The 16,767-nt window shown below is 40.5% G+C and overlaps 1 protein-coding gene across 1 annotated transcript in view; it reads right to left on the minus strand.

The window, feature by feature from the left end:
- EXOC6B (exocyst complex component 6B) overlaps positions 1-16,767 on the minus strand; it is a 1,306,513-nt gene that overhangs the window by 605,474 nt on the left and 684,272 nt on the right. Inside the window, 2 exon segments of the mRNA XM_029594539.1 lie at positions 1,670-1,849; positions 9,741-9,875. Coding sequence (XP_029450399.1) covers positions 1,670-1,849; positions 9,741-9,875 — 315 coding nt within the window.

Below are 16,767 nucleotides of genomic sequence, written 5' to 3' on the forward strand. Positions count from 1 at the left end.
TAAACCCTTTCCCTCCTGTTCTATAGGGATACTGAAGCGGACACTGTAGAGCAAACAAGTACAAAATAAGTTGGATTAGTATAAGCTTGAAACTTATGAGCAGCAGTACCAGTTGTTAAGGCTTCAACCCTAGCCTTGATGATTAGCACTACAGCTCACAAGTTTCAAACCTGTACCAATTCAACCTCTTTTTGTGTTACCCAGGGCTTAATTTCTGGCAGAACAACCCAGAATGGCCTTCTGCCACCTTTTTTTTTTTACCAGTACTCAAGCCGGTGGTGGAAATCATCTCTGGCTCCCCCTATAGAAAAGGAGGAAGGCTGGTGGGGGCATGGAACATTTCTGGCTCCCCAGGCCTCAAAAGGAAGCAGAGTAGAGTGTTCTAGAGCTGCTTACCCTGAGATGCTAGCAGCCACATGGTCTTGATGTTTGTGCAGTTTGCTGGCACGCTTGAGGGGACAATGAGCGAGAATGGCCAAGATCGAAGAGCTAGAAGATGAAAAGCCTGTTACGCCTAGTGCTTCTGCTGCTACTGGGTGCATTCACATATATGTGTGAGTGTGTTTAGGATAGAGATCACACCCGGCCCTAGCCCTTCTCCCTCACACAGGCCACACCTGCCCTGTCTCCACGCTCCCCACTCCGCCTCCCCCTCCTCAATGCCCCTCGTTCTCCCACTACACAATTCTACTTCCTTTACATATAGAAATTAAGCCCTGTCCAAGTGCAACAGACTATAGTAGCAATTTTCACAAAAGATTTACCCGCGTTAAGTGCACTTAACGCAGGTAAAACCTATCGACAATTCAATGGCTTATATTATAGCAATTTTCAAAAGCCCACTTACACGGGTAAAGTAAATTTTTCAACGTATAAAGCCCAGTTTTTGAAAATCAGGCCCCAAAGTTTTTATGTAGTCTAAAGTTGAAGAAAACTACACAGAACTTTGTGGTGGATACATGTAACTTTGCTGGGTGCTTACAAGTGACATGAACCGTATAGATCAGTGCAGAATCTACGGAAAGTTAGGACAGAGAGGAACTGTCATTGCCTGTGTAGAGCTGGTGTTTATAGTGATTGCACAGGGTAAGCTTAGCTTTAATCAAAAGTACACTATTAACCTATTGCAATTTTATTCAAAATGTAATGTACACACTTTCAGTGCAAGTTTCTCTTGTAGCATCCATTCATCGATGCTGTGGGTTATATGCAGAAAACCAACAACACTGTGTAATATCTAATTCATGCCTCCCACAATGTTTGTTAAATAGCCTGTTACTCTCACATATCAACAACAAAAAAAGGTTAATTGTATTCATCACACCACTCACCTCTGGGTCTGATCTGGTAACAGACTGAAACTGAAATTTAAACTATATAATCTATCTACATGCAGTAACACATTTATATTTAGTTTTAACACACATTTTTCAGTTAGGTACATTTTTCAAGCTCCCAAGTCTGTATTTGTAAGAAGAATCCTGAAGCAAAAACAGAAACAAAGGGGATGCCCTTATCATGACCTTTGCTTATGTTCAGAGCATTTGTGTGTTCATTTCATGGTACCTGCTTGCAAGTAATAAAACATAAATCTAAGAAAAGCAGACTGAATTTATCCATTTTAACAATTCGGTTTTTTTTTTTTCTCAAACAAGTTGTCATCACTTACAGGGAGGTGTGTGAATACTGCAAACGTGCTGTGCAGGAAGGCAATGAGATCCAGCAGGTAATCACTGGCACGGCCATTTGATTCCGTGGCCATCCAGTCATAATCTGCCAGTTGCAAAAACTGGTCTATTTTCTGGTTCAGGTTTGTGTAGATCTCTTCCTCTGCAGCATGGCGGGCATCCTGCAAACATGAGAGAAATGACATGGAGATGGGCTTGAAGAAGAGGTACTTCTGAACATATACACTTGTTTGGCAATGTTATCTCACCCTCAATGCCCCAAAACAACAGTGATATCTGTTTCAGCCCCTCCTCCAAAATCTGTATTAAAACTATCCAGTGGGAAGCTCTGTTTACACCCTGCAGCATTAGACAAGCAAGATACCCCCTGAATTGGGATAAACTCTTGGCAGAATCTCTCTTCACCTCAGAGAGTTAAAGCAAAGTTGCTTACCTGTAACGGGTGTTCTCTGCAAGACAAATCAGCCACACAAGTGGGCGATATCATCCGATGGCACTGAGTCACAAAAGCTCTTTTAGTTTTCTGAGCATGTGTGAGGGCTACCGCACAGCAGCTGCTGCTGTGCGTCTCTTCCGTGTTTGTCAACCTTAAATTCTAAGGGGAGAAGGGTGGGATTGTGCAATTGATTTGTCCTGCTGCTTACGGAGAACCCATGCTACAGGTAAGGAACTTTGCATTTTTCATGGACAAGCAGGACAAAAATCAGCCACACAAGTGGGGACTCTCAAGCCAACAGCTGCATGAACATTTTCTGCTATATTTTATATATCAGTAATGAAAGAAAACATGCAACCTGTATGATGTAGTGATTGGTGGGAGAGCTGAAGGAATTAAACAAGACGTGCTTGGCCAAAATTGTCCTGATGTGAAGAACTGTCTAGGCAGTAATGAGCAGTGAAGGTATGGACAGAAGACCAGGAGGCAGCCTTGCAAATCGTTTCTGTAGATGCAGAGTGAAGACAGGCTGAGGAGGCTGAGGCAGCTCTGAATGGTTGAGGAGCTTTCACTTTACTTTGGAGTTGTTGTGCTGACTGAGCATTGCAGCAAGTGATGCAATCAAAAAGCTAAGTGTAAAGAGTTCTTTTTGGAACTGAAATCGCTTGCTTGGCTGGGCTGAAGAAGCTGAACAGCTGCGAGGACGTTCAAAAGGATTTTGTCCTTTCCAGATAGACTAGTAATGCTCTTCTATAATCCAGAGTATGAAGAGTCTGTCCATTCTTAATTGTTTGTGGTCTCAGGAAAAAACAGTGGTAGTACATGGGACTGTTTCAAATGAAATGGAGAGACCACTTTTGGTAAAAAGTTAGGATGAGTTTTAAAACTGGGTGTACGGAAAAAAATGAGAGGCGTGCTTGCAACTCGCTTACTCTTTGGGCAGAAGTTACAGCTATCAAAAACAAAACTTTCCAGAAAAGATATTTTAGATATTCCTTTGCTAAAGGCTCAAAAGAAGATTTCATGACCCGAGCTACTCTATGTTTAGGTTCCAATGAGTAGGCGTAACCTTAATTTGGGGTTTTAGATGAGTTAGGTGTTTCAAAAATCTGGTGACTTATGTTGCTGGGATATAGGAATCCTCACTGTGTTTTTGTGGTATGCTGCTACAACACTGAGGTGCACCTTGAGTTAGTTTTCAAATCACACTCAGACAGGCTTATGAGGAGAGGAGCATTTAAGAGAGTCCTGACTGACTCGAAAAACAGAAAGAAAATCTTCTCCCTTTAAATTTGTAAGGTTTTCTAGAACATAATTTTTTGGATGTAAGAATAATTTTAGTCACTTTCAGGCCGATACAGTTGGATGCACGTTTTCAACGCGCTAGCTTTACCCCTTATTCAGTAAGAGGTAATAGCGCGTCGAAAACGCGCATCCAACCCCTCCCCCCCGAAACTAATAGCGCCCGCAATATGCAAATGCATGTTGATGGCCCTATTAGTTATTCCCGCGCAATTCACAAAGTAAAATGTACAGCCAAGCCGCACATTTTACTTTCAGAAATTAGTGCCTACCCAAAGGTAGGCGTTAATTTCTCTCGGCACCGGGAAAGTGTACAGAAAAGTCGGAGGTCCCAAAAGTTAAAAATAATCAAAAATTTAAAAAAAATTTAAAATCGGCCCGTGGCTCGAAAACTGGATGCTCAATTTTGCCGGCATCCGGTTTCCGAACCCGTGGCTGTCAGCGGGTTTGAGAACCGACGCCGGCAAAACTGAGCGTCGGCTGTCAAACCCGCTGACAGCCGCCGCTCCTCTCCAAAAAGAGGCACTAGGGACGCGCCTCTTTTTACTGCGGGCCCTAATTTGACTAGTTTTTTTTTTCTGAATCGCGTGTACAGGAGAGTGGTTGGTGCTAAACCTGCAGGGTGCAAGCTTACCTGGTTGGTCTGACCTAATCTCCCTGGGCCCCTCTGACCCCTGCCTTCTGCCACATGAAAAATTTGTCAGCACTAGGAATTACCTCAAATCCTAGTTACCCTTAAATGGGGTCCTGGAGAAAGGAAGGTCAGGAGTGATGCTATTGGCGTCACTTTGGCGGTAGTCAGGGCTGGTCATACAACATAATATTGACCATCTCTGGGGCTGGCAGCAAAGTTATGTTACTTTGGTGCTAGCCTCGGAGCCACCGGCACAATTTTTAAAGAGATTGTGGCAAGGCGGGATTGCGTGGGCATCACTCCTGCACCTTTCTTTCTCCAGGACCCCCTGGGAAGGGGTACGTGAGGACCAGGAAGGTTCCCTGTTTTGGAAAATTATTTTTTAGGGCAGGAGGGAGGTTGAGGGGTTCGGAGAGGCCCTGGCTGGGCTCAGCTCAGCTCAGCCCCAAGAGGTAGGCCTGGGCAAAAAAGAGATAAAAGTAATAAAGAGGAAAAAAACATGAGAGTATCAGCTAAAGGCAAACGAAAATGTGTTCTTTCACATGAGCGAAAGTAAAAAGACTGAGGCAACTTATGCAGCAGCTGCATGGGAACATCCACATATGCTCAGAAAATCCTTCTTGGGTTTTCGGAGCTCTGAGAGTTCTTTTCCATCTCAGCACAATTGAACAGTGTCACCCATTTGTGTGCCTCATTAAGGTCCTGCTTGTCCAAAGAGCATGCTGAAAACTAAAATACTTTCAGCTGAACAATTTTTTATGGAATTATAATTTTGAGTTTTTGATGCTTAATTCACAAGTTTATACAATTTTTGCATAATAAAATGATGATTATTCTAACTTCTTTATTTGCATTAACACCTAAAGCCACTTTTATGACTTCAGAACTAGAACTGGTAATCTGATATGGGGTATGAGCGAGTCACATATAAGGTGGTAAGCATATTTATGACATGAGATGCACCTTTCATATGAGGTTTTTAATGTTTTGAAACACTGATGTGTATGATACAGTGTTATTTTAAATTTTATTCACAGTCAATGCATTTTCCATGGAATGGTAGTAACTGAGGGTAAAGTAGTGTGGTTACTGTCTTAATCCATTTAAATACACAGAAATAAAGCTCAACAAAGAAAGTGATACCTTTTGACTGGAACAACTTAAAATTTCTTGACTAGCTTTCGGAAGCTAATCCATGCTGATAGGCAAAAGATGGTATTACTAGAAAAATACTTGAATAATAAAACGTATTCCGATAGTAGTGTGAAGGAGAAAGGAAAAGTGTATGTGTGGGAGGATTGATGGCTGATCAGAAGGTGACAGGCAGTGGAATTTTATGGCTCATAATGAGTTAAGAAACCTAGGTCTCTGTCAAGTCCTTTCTAGTCAGTTCCAAAATGTCTGATCATTTTAAGTTCAGCTAACTTACATCCCTGGATTATTCTGAATTTCCCTTTTAGTATACTGATCATAAAGTCCTTGAGGCAGTAGTCTAATTAAAAAAAAAAAAAAAAGCTCCTCCATGCATGCATTGCTTTGACCTTCTCTATGACGTTTGATCTTGTGTTTGTGTAAGTGTATTTCTTTTATTTAATTTCTGTCTGAACGTAGCATTCCTCTTCACATTTTCTGCACTGAATAATATATATTACATTAGGGGAGGAGCATGAGTAGGACCTCCTGTGGGTGATTCTGGGATCCAGAGATATATGCTGGCATAATTTGCAAAGAGTAAGATCCCACTGTTTTAAATCCTGGAGGATGAATCACTGAAAAAGCTATTCCCTGGTCTGCTGGTAATGGCCTTCCAGCAAACACATAATCTAAAACAAAATTTAGTAAAACGGTAAGCTTTAAACAGAGAATGGCACAAATCCCTGCAATATACCACACTAAACACTGTCAGCACATATTACAGCCCCACGCAGTTACCAGCATAAGAGGATACTACCCATGTTCCTTCTCTAATGTAGTATAAGATTATTCAGTGTAAAAAATATGAATAGGAATGCTACACTGGTGAAACTGCCAGAAGTAAAAAAAATAAAATAAAAAGGAATCAGCTTACACAGATAAAAAATCAAAACTTGTTGCTCTCCTTTTTCTATTTCCATTGTTTATTAGTTTTGTTTTTACTGTAGACTTATTAAATATCAGTTTCTTTTCTTTGATATATTTTGATCTTTTCTAATTTTTCTTGTGATGTTTATTTGACATCAAGATTTTCTTGAGTTGTATTTTTTTCAAATCATAAATACACAGTTAAAAAAACCCCCAAAAAACATTGCAGAGAAAACTAAAGCACCAGCTCCATGGAGGAGCACGTTGTAAAATCAGACCATTGCATCAACTACATTTTGATCAGTATACTAAAAAGGAAATTCAAAGCAATCCACGAACATAATACATTTGAAGTTAAAATGATCTAATGCCTTGGAATGGACAAAAAAAGACCCAGAGACCTGAATTTCTTAACTCATCATGAGCCATAAAATTCCACTGCATTTTTCCTTTTGATCATCCATCAGATCCCCCCACACCTGCATTTCTCTTAACATGCATTTCAACAACAGTGTAATGATTCATTTATATTTTCTAGGATTATCATCTTTTGCTCATTCTGTTTGGACCTGAGGAAAGAAGTATCAGCTCCTAAAAGCTAGTCAAGAAATGTATTAAGGTAGTCCAATACAAAGGTATAACTCTGTATTTTTGATTTACTAACCTTTATTTCCACAGTGACTGAGGGTAAGCATTGGCCTTATATTTGTTCATCCACCCCTGCAAGATCTTTTTCCTTAACTAATTCTCTTTATCAACATACCTGGGAACTCTCCAGATTTGACCAGGAGACTCCTGAATTCTAATGGACTTGCCAGGTCTTCGGGCCAACAACTGTAATTTCCGGGTGCCCTGCTGCTGTGAAGCAGCCATTTAAAAGGTGTCTGACTGGCCTACATGGGCCAATAGAATGCCTCCTTCCTTTTCCATGCCTTGTGACCAATCAGAGACCTCCTTTCTTCTTCCTGAGCCTGCAAACCAATGCTAGCAGGCAGGAAGGGAGGAGGCTTCCGAATGGCCTGCGGGAACAGGAAGGGAGGAAGCCACTGCTGCTGCTGCTGCTGTTATTGGCTGGAAGGAGTTTTCCTATCCAGGAGTAGGCTGCTGTTACTGGTGAGTTTGGGGTGGGAAGAGGTAGTAAGTGGAGGGGTATGTGTGCATGTGTGTGTATATGTGAAGAGGCATGTGTATGTGTGAGGGAGGGCATGTGTGTTTGTATATATATGTGAGGGGGCATGTGTGTGTACATGTGTATATATGTGAATGGGTGTGTGCATGGGGGAGGGAAAAGAGCATGTCTGTGAGTGGGTGTGTAGGAGGAAGAGAAGTAAAGAGCATGTCTGTGAGTGTGTGTGTAGGAGGAAGAGAAGTAAAGAGCATGTCTGTGAGTGTGTGTGTGTAGGAGGAAGAGAAGTAAAAGTGTGAATGAACATGGGTGTGAGGGTGAGTGTGCATGTGTGTGTGGAAGAGGGAGAGAAGTGAATGAGTGAACATATGTGTGAGAGGGGTGTGTATGTGGGGAAAATGAGAGGAGTAAGCTGTAAGTGAGCATGTGAGAATGTGTCAGAGAATGAGGAATGAGAGTTAGGATGTAAGAATGAGCATGTGTGTGGAAAATGATCTCGAACATTGAGTGTTAATGTGTGTGTGTACAAGAGTAAGTTTGTGCACATCGGGTCTCTTGCCCCTACCCCCCCCCCCCCCTATTTACTGTAATGTCAGATGACTGGAAATCAAAAGCTTCCAGGTATGCTTATCAAGTTATTATACATGGTCTCCACTACCCTTTATCTTCCTCCCCATAAGCACCGCACCAATCTTCAGGGCTGAGTGCTCTTAGAATGAATAGTTGGTTTTGCTGTGAAAACCAAATTTGTCTCTCTTACAATGGTATAAAAGTGCTACAATATATATATTGCCAGCCTCCATTCACACCAAGAAAAAAGCATCTGAGCTGGAAATCTCAAACAATGCTTCTGTTTAATAGTGCACAACACTAACTTCTAACCACTGGGCATTCCTTTAAAACCTTTCAGTGATTATGGTCACATCATTAAATTAAGAGTTAAAGGTTGCCATGCCTCTGTGTGCCTTGCCTTTTCTTTTGAGTTTTTTAGCTTGTACTTGTTTGGCTTGCTTTGTCCTCCCTGTTACTGTGCAGTCAAAACAGCATAGTAGCAGGATCAACACAGAGGAAAGAAATAACTATGGTGGCAGATGTATACATTATACTCTGCAATCAGTACAGGATGTTCATGTGATGGGTCTCAATGAACATTTCCAGAGTAGATTTTCACACATCAATTCACTGTAAAATTCATGATTTAACAAAAGAAACACAGTCCATGCCATTTTCCCTTCCTCCCCTCAACTAGATTTTTAAAATGATTTTATATGTCCTGGCACCCTTCTGTACTATCCTTGGACATCCAAACTAATCCAGTAGAGATGTGATTCGGCCGAACCTTTCAGTTCGGCCTTCGTTATCGGCCCGCCGCAGGAAATTTTGTCCCAAAACCGAAAAAACCCCCAAAACACCCCAACCCTTCAGATTTAATTAATTACAATACCCCACCCTCCTGACCCCCCCCCCCCCAAAAACTTGCCTAAAGTCCCTGGTGGGGTCCAGCGGGGGTCCAGGGAGCAATCTCCCGCTCTCGGGGCCGTCAGTTCCCAGTAAACAAAATGGTACTGGTGGCCCTTTGCCCTTACCATGTGACAGGGGCTATCGGTGCTACTTGCCGGCCTCCGTCACATGGTAGGATCGGCCGGCGCCATCTTAAAAAAAATGATGCGGGCCATCCATTGCTCCTACCATGTGACAGGGGCTGGCCAATGGCACCGATAGCCCCTGTTACATCGTAAGGGCAAAGGGCCATCGGTGCCATTTTGTTTACTGGGAGCTGATGGCCCGAGAGCGGGAGATCACTCCCGGGACCCCTGCTGGACCACCAGGGACTTTCAGCAAGTTGTTTTTTTTTTGGGGGGGGGGTCGGGAGGGGGGATTTTAATTAATTAAATCTGAAGTGTTTGGGTGGGTTTGGGTTTTTTTTTAAATTTTATTTTATGTGCCCTTCATCCCCCCCCCCCTTCCCCCGAAAACGATAAGAAAACCACATGAAATTTCATGGGTTTTCCTATCGTTTCGGGGACCCCCCTGAACTGTGATGAAATAGGAAATTTCATCTATATTTCCTATTTCGTTGCAAACAAATGCACATCTCTAATCAACAGTCTATTCAGTCTGGCATTTTACCAAATACTGTGGGAGATCAAAAACTGGTGCATCATAGTCCATCAAGAGATGCCTTCCATTTTGCCCTTTTATCGCAACCTACCTCAACTCACTTGTTATAACATTCCACAGGCTTCCCTACAGAGCAGAGTACAAATGTGACTTTCAGATGGCTAGTAGATACCACTTCAAAGTACTGTTGAAATGGTCTTTTCCTCTTGAAGGGAAAATGTTTTCAGGGGATGCCTCCCCAGCTTGAGAATTAGAGCAGGAATTGTGGCTGTGCACAGAATTTATTCACAGTCCTCACACATCACTTTACAGTCTGTTAAGACATTTGTCAGGTCAGTTAAGCAAATGGGGTAAGATTCAAGGGATTCTTACCTTGAAGGTAGTTAAGCCATATAGTTTGGTGGTATGGACAGTTTCTGGGAGCACATTAGTGATATTGGTGATGAATTCCTCAAGGAACTTGCAGGAAATTTCTAGGTGGGTTGTATTAATAATAATCTGCACAAGCTGTAAAGAAGATAACATTTGTTCAGGTTCCTTCTGCCTTAAAGGTTAGCAACATGTCAAAGAAATCATGATGCTCTCAGTCATCATGATGATACCACAAAAATATACAGTTCTGAAGATAAACATGAGGCATTTGGATTTCTAAAAAATTCAGGTTCAGAAATAACTGGATGATAGAAATTAGAATTCTATTAGTTACATTACAAAAAAACAAAACAGAAGAGGCTGTTCTCAGATATGGAAATCACATACAGAAACTAAAAAAATGTACAGAAATTGCTTATCTATTAACTATGTTCTCGTGTAAAAACTCCATCTCGCTTCCATGCAAAGCATTTGGAATGAAAGTTTTTAAATGAGACACACACAAGAGATTCTCAACACCTACCATCTACTGGGAAAGGCTAGGAGCCATATATTCAATTCAGTCTGACCTCATTAGTTGTTTAAAATATCATCTCATCTGTTGCTTGGCTCTACTGCTCAAGCATTTCTGAGGCCCTTCTTCCAATACAACTTGCTACTATTACCTATTTCTGCAATGCTAAAGGCACGCAGTGCTGTACTTTCCATCACTTTAGTTAAAATTCTCAGACAAGTAAGAGGTTTCATGACATTTATTTATTACAGTAAAGATGGTTAAAATCAACAAGTCTATGAATAGGAACCATGGTTTGAGATTCAAAAGCAACCTCAAAAAAGTGGGTTTTTAGGTGGGACCCAACTATGGTCATAGAAAAGATATGACACACCAACTCAGGGCCAAATTTAAGGATAAGAGGGGAAAAAATGAAGTGCTAAAATTGTGAAAGTCAAGTTGCATGCACAAGTCTGAAATAGCATATCTTTTGGACAGGACTTTACAGGGCCAACTTCAGATGAGTGGATTGAATAAGCACGCCATCCAGCCCTGTTTACAGCTTTAGAAGACAAAGGTAACTTTTTTTTTGTTTGATATTTAAGGTATGAGCTTAAGTTAATATTGAAAATGGCACCTAATCAAAATTGCTTTTTCAAAATGTTTCAAATGTTTGGATCATATTTCAAAGCATCTATGACTAGGGAGTTTTTGGGGTCCTTAGCAGCTGCTAAAATATCATTTCAGGTTCCCCAAAATAAATTAACTTACCCACAAATAACATCCCATAGCAACATAGAAATGATGGCAGAAAAGGACCAAATGGTCCATCCAGTCTGCTCAGCAAGCTTCTGATGGTAGTAACTGCCACTCTGTACAGATTACTCCCATGTTTCTCTTAAGGTAGTAACTGCTGCTTTTTGCAGTTATACCCAAGCTTTATGATAACCCATAAAAATTGCAGCAAGCAACATGTTTTGCTGGGTGATGAGCTTTATTGAAAATTCAAACAGTGCTGCTTGACATGTTTTGCTTATGGACTTTGCATTAGAAGCAGTCCTGTGCTTTTCCCCTTATGTCTGCTTATCAGTAACCCAGACCGTAGAAGTCAGGGCCCTCTTGGCTGTTGTCTGAATCCAATTCCCCGTTTCCCCCTGCCGTCGAAGTGGGGAGCAATGTTGCAGTTGCATTAAAAGTATTGAGGCTTATTGGTTAAGGGCAGTAATCTCCATGCCTTCTGCGAAGGGTAGTAACTGCCCACCAGCAAGTTAGCTCCATGCACACTTTCTTCATTTCCTTAGGACTTGGCTGTAGAAGCAGTCTTGTGCTTTTAACCGTATGTCTACGTATCAGTAACCCCAGACCGTAGAAGTTTGGACCCTTGGTTGTCATCTAAAACCAATTCTTCTTTCCACCCTGCCGTCTAAGGGGAGAGCAATGTTGCAGTTGCATTAAACTTGAAACAGAGGAACCCAAAACGGTGAAAAAATCCATCTATGTAACTGAGTGGAATGCTAATACATTATTGACTTGTAGTATGAATCACTAGAATTTTCATGACCATCATTCAAAGACGCTGATATTACACAGTATTGGAGTATTGCAAAGTCTCCATTGGGACTGTGACTGTCACTCATCCGTCACTTGTCATTTTTGCAGCTCAGGTGGATTTAAATGAAGAGTAGACAAATATAAAAGCTTCAAAATTACCAGACTCAACTACTAAAAATAAGCAGGCTGTGATTCATGATGAAAAAAACATAATTTACTTATCTGGATGAAAATTCACTTGACCTGCCCACAGGCTACTTATGCACGTACTCACCAACTCCACATAACTCTTCTGAGAAGAAGCTTACCACAGGCAACAGCTAAAGAAGCCATAGGGGATCTAATCTCCTTGGAGTGAAAATTTCCCAAAGGCACCTTTAAGGGAGGCAAAACGATGATGAAGCTTTATTCTCTCATGGAGGAGGAGAAGAAAAAGTATAAAACTCCCAGAATGAATGTCTTTGTGTGTATGGTCACAAGAAATACTATGATCTCTGTGGAAGGGAGTACATCCCTTAGAGATGCTTAGGACTGGAAGATAGAGTCCCTGTTTAAGCACACCTTTGATGCTGTGGTCTTGCTCTGTGCACAGCGGATCTGTAGCGGTATTGTGTCCAGATTGTCTCTCAGTTTATCTCAGTGGTTCCAGGAAGCTTCATGGAGAAGAGACAGGGGCAGAAATGGAAAAAGCGGCTCAGCTGGAGACAGGCACAGCATTTTTGGTGGATGCTTCATATGATTTTCTGTGGGCTGTGGCTCATATCATGACTCTCTATGTTGGTGGCTTGTTGGCTTTTTTGTCTAAGAAATCAGTCATCAAATTCAGCTTCCTATTAAAGGGAACTTCTATTCAGAGAGGACATTGAGAAGCTTTCTTTTTTTTTCCAAAATATTTTATTAAGCATATTCAATTCTGCCATTACAGGAAAACAAACAGAAGCAATGCTGCATAAATTGTACTAAGGGCACAGCAGAAAACATAACTCCAAAGAACGTATCCATCTTCTTTGGATATTATGCTGCTATTAATTGAAACTGCCAACAAATTAGCAGATTCAGTCCGGGTTGAATGTGAAGAAATGAAACAAACATTGCTAAGGTCGGAAGCCCTTGATGTATATGAACAAAACCTGCATGATTTTAATCAATCAGTAGAGAAATTTCGATTGGATTTAAAACAATATAAAATCACTAAATATAAACGTGACGAAAAGGATTACGGGTCGGGGCAAATTTATCCTTGGCAAAGACGCGGGAACAATCCCCCCAAAAAAGTTGCATTTGCAGGTTCGTCGGAAGATTCCACATCATCAGGATCAGATGAGGAAATGGCATCTAATAATTCCTCTAAAATTAATACTAATCCAACTAGAAGTAATTATAGATCTTCATATCGAACTCAAGGAGGATGACATTTTTTTCGTCAACCACGTCAGTTTTTTCCACCAGACATAGAACAGCAACCATGGACCCGCTCGCAGTCATGCAATCCAACGTAGTTAATCTTTCTCAACTACAGTTGTCTTCAGTACAAGGTCATGTCTTAAATAAAGGATTATCTTTTGTCCCGTATTATTTTTATAATGCTTTCACATGTAGGAAGTTTCTCTACAGATTTTTCCGGAAGCTTCAAGTAGCTTTATTTTTTGCAAACACTACGGATACGATAGAAACTTCAATACTACGTCCAAAATCGAATTGGATACCACCGGGTCCTATTGATTCGTCTATCAAGACCTTCATGGAGTTAATATTATGGGATTTAGCTGAATTAGAAAAAATTTGTATATTCCCACATTATAACTGGACTTGTGAAGAATTTCAGGCGTTACAAGGACTGAAAAACAACAATACAATAGTTATAAAAAAAAAAGCGAACAAAGGCGGTTCTCTATCGTCATTTTTGATAGAGAAAAGTACATTGAGATGGTATTGTTACACCTGCAAGACATCAATAATTATGAAATTCTCAATGAAGATCCAACTTATAGACTGAAGACACAAATTGATGAAATCATAGAAGATAGTATCATTTCTGGGTTTCTGACATCACGAGAAGTGAGATTTTTACGAGTGCAATACCCAAATAGCTCCGACCATGTACATGGTCCCGAAGATACATAAGAATTTTCAAAATTCTCCTGGATGTCCTATAGTGACAACTATAGGCTCTTTGTTGGAACCTTTATCCTCTTTCATCGACGTAGTAATTCATCCTTTTGTGGCAGAAGCAAGATCATATTGCAAAGATACTAATCACATATTAAATATGGTACAGGCAGTTTCTCATATTGGTTCAGCAGTTTTGGTTACACTTGACATACAAGCACTCTACACAACATACCGCAACAAGCAACTTTGGAGATTCTCACACAAGTTTTAGAACAACATACAAGACCACATCGGATTCCTACAGAATTTTTAATATCAATAGCGAAACTTGCATTATGTGAGAATTTTTTTGTGTTTCAAGAAATATGGTATACACAGATTTGAGGCACAGCGATGGGGGCCACGATGGCCCCTAGCCTGGCCAATTTGTATGTTACAAATTTTGAAGAATCTAAATTATATACAGCACCACAGTTTGAAAAAGTGAGTAATTGGATCAGATATATTGATGATGTCTTCTTTTTATGGCATGATGATGAGTCACGTTTATTAGAGTTCCATCAATGGTTAAATTCTTTAGACAGTAATTTACAGTTCACAATGTGCTATCATCAAGACACCATCAATTTTTTGGATTTACAAATCATGAAGTTGAGAATGGGCAATTAGTTACATCACTATATAGAAAACCATGTGAAGTGAATGCCCTTTTATATTATGGAAGTTACCATCCTTACCATCTCAGAAAAAATTTACCAGTGGGACAATTCCTACGTTTTTGTTCTCCAAACAGGAATTTGGGATAAAAGCCGATCAACTGCAACGACGATTATTGGCACGGGGTTACCCTTACAAATATATCAAAAAAGCTTATAAACGAGCTTGGAAAGCTGAGAGACAGTGGCTACTGTTGGACAGAACAAAGGAAAAAGCAGATACACGTATGGTGTGTACATTGCCATATTCAGATAGGGCAGCTGCAGTGGCATCATTAATACGACAACATTGGCCAATTTTGAAAACACATGAGATATTTCGGGAGTCTCCTATAATAACGTATTGTCGAGGCAAAAATATTGGTGATATGGTAACACATTCATTTTTGAGATCTACACCCAATTTAGAAAATACATTATCACCAGGACATTGGTTATGCCAACATTGCTCAATTTGTAGTCAGGCTATTGAAGGTACCCAATGGACAGATGCACAGGGGCACACATATATTGCACGAGATTATACAGATTGTCAGTCTGCACGAGTGATTTACCTAATAGTGTGCCCCTGCCAATTATATTACATTGGATGCACCAAACGTATCCGCGTAAGACTTATACAACATCGAATTTGTATTACAATGGGGAAAGTTTTAGCGCCAATGGTAGTGCACTGCTTGGAAAAACAACACATGTTCCAACAATTACAATGGAGAATCATGGAGCAAGTTCCTACCAACCCTAGAGGTGGAGATCCTAACATTATTCTAAATGAGCGAGAGATGCAGTGGATTTTCCGCTTGATCACAGTAGCTCCAGCAGGGCTGAATGTAGCAATTGAGTGGAATTCCCTAGGTTAATTGATTGATGATGTCATTGCCCTTTTTTGGACTAAAGTACAAATCAGATGGTGAATGACATATGGGTGCAGACTGCTAAAAAAACAAGGTTCCGGGGTAGACCAGAAGTGAAAATTCGGAAAAACGCCGAGAGACTCCATGATGATATAGGTTGCTGGCTCAGTAAGTTTGACCTACGCTGCTCTGTAGATATGCTGATAACCAAATGTATAAGTAGGAAAGCGAACTCTGACTTTTCATTATCCGCTTTCCGCACTTTTTTTTTGCATCGGTCCCACTGAGATTATTGCACTGAAGAAAACTAAAAAATTCTTCTGAAACCAAGGACCCATGATTATACCAAAAGATAAGTATTAAAGTCAACATGACATGAACTTTTAAGCACTGGCTAGGTATGAAGTCTGTTGAGTACCTTACAAAATCTCTAAAAAATAAATAAATAAATAAATAAAATAATACTTTTTTCTAAACGCAATATGATGAGGATTGACTGACTGGGAATTGTATTTTTGACATGACTTTCCGGTTTGGACTGGAATTATAGTATTTAGTAAGGCATGCCTTACCAATCTATTAAATGTTTTTGATGGTGTGAATAAACATGTGGATATGGATAAGCCAGTTGATATAATGTACCTGAATTTTCAGAAGGCATTTGATAAAGTCCCTCATGACACATTCCTCAGGAAATTGAAAAGTAATGGGATAGGAAGTAATATTGTATTGTGGATTGGTAACTGATGAAAACACAGGACAAAGAAAACAGGTCTAAATGGTCGGTTTTCCTAATGCAGAGAAATGAAAAGTGGAGGAAGATTTTATGACATTCAATCCAGCTCCAGCCCCTTTGCATCCACAGAAGGAAGCCAGCTACTGCCAGTCACTGAGTGGAGACACTGTAAGAGAGAGATGGGGGTTTGAAACACACAGACTGATGGGACTAGGTGAAGAGGATGGTCAGACAGGGTGGTGGGGACAGTGGGAACTCAAAGAGTTCACAATCACTGGCACTTTCTTTTGAGGGAGTTTGAGAGAGAGAGAGAGAGAGAGAAAGAGACTTCTTGAAAAACTGATAGGAGAGAGCTAGCATTTTCTTTGAGAGGGGAAGTATGGCTGAGAGCCCTCTCAACCACCCCTTTCCTGATTTTTGTATTTAAATAAAAGCATTATTTGATTGTACTGGCAGACTTTGTTTTAGTTATGTGAATTGTTCTGTAAAATTATATCACATCATTAAGGAGTAGTAAGAAACATGTTAATGAAAACCAACATTCAAAGGGTTTGTCCAGCTAGCT

Source organism: Rhinatrema bivittatum, chromosome 1 (genome assembly GCF_901001135.1).
Source record: "Rhinatrema bivittatum chromosome 1, aRhiBiv1.1, whole genome shotgun sequence".
In the NCBI taxonomy this organism is placed as follows: Eukaryota; Metazoa; Chordata; class Amphibia; order Gymnophiona; family Rhinatrematidae; genus Rhinatrema; species Rhinatrema bivittatum.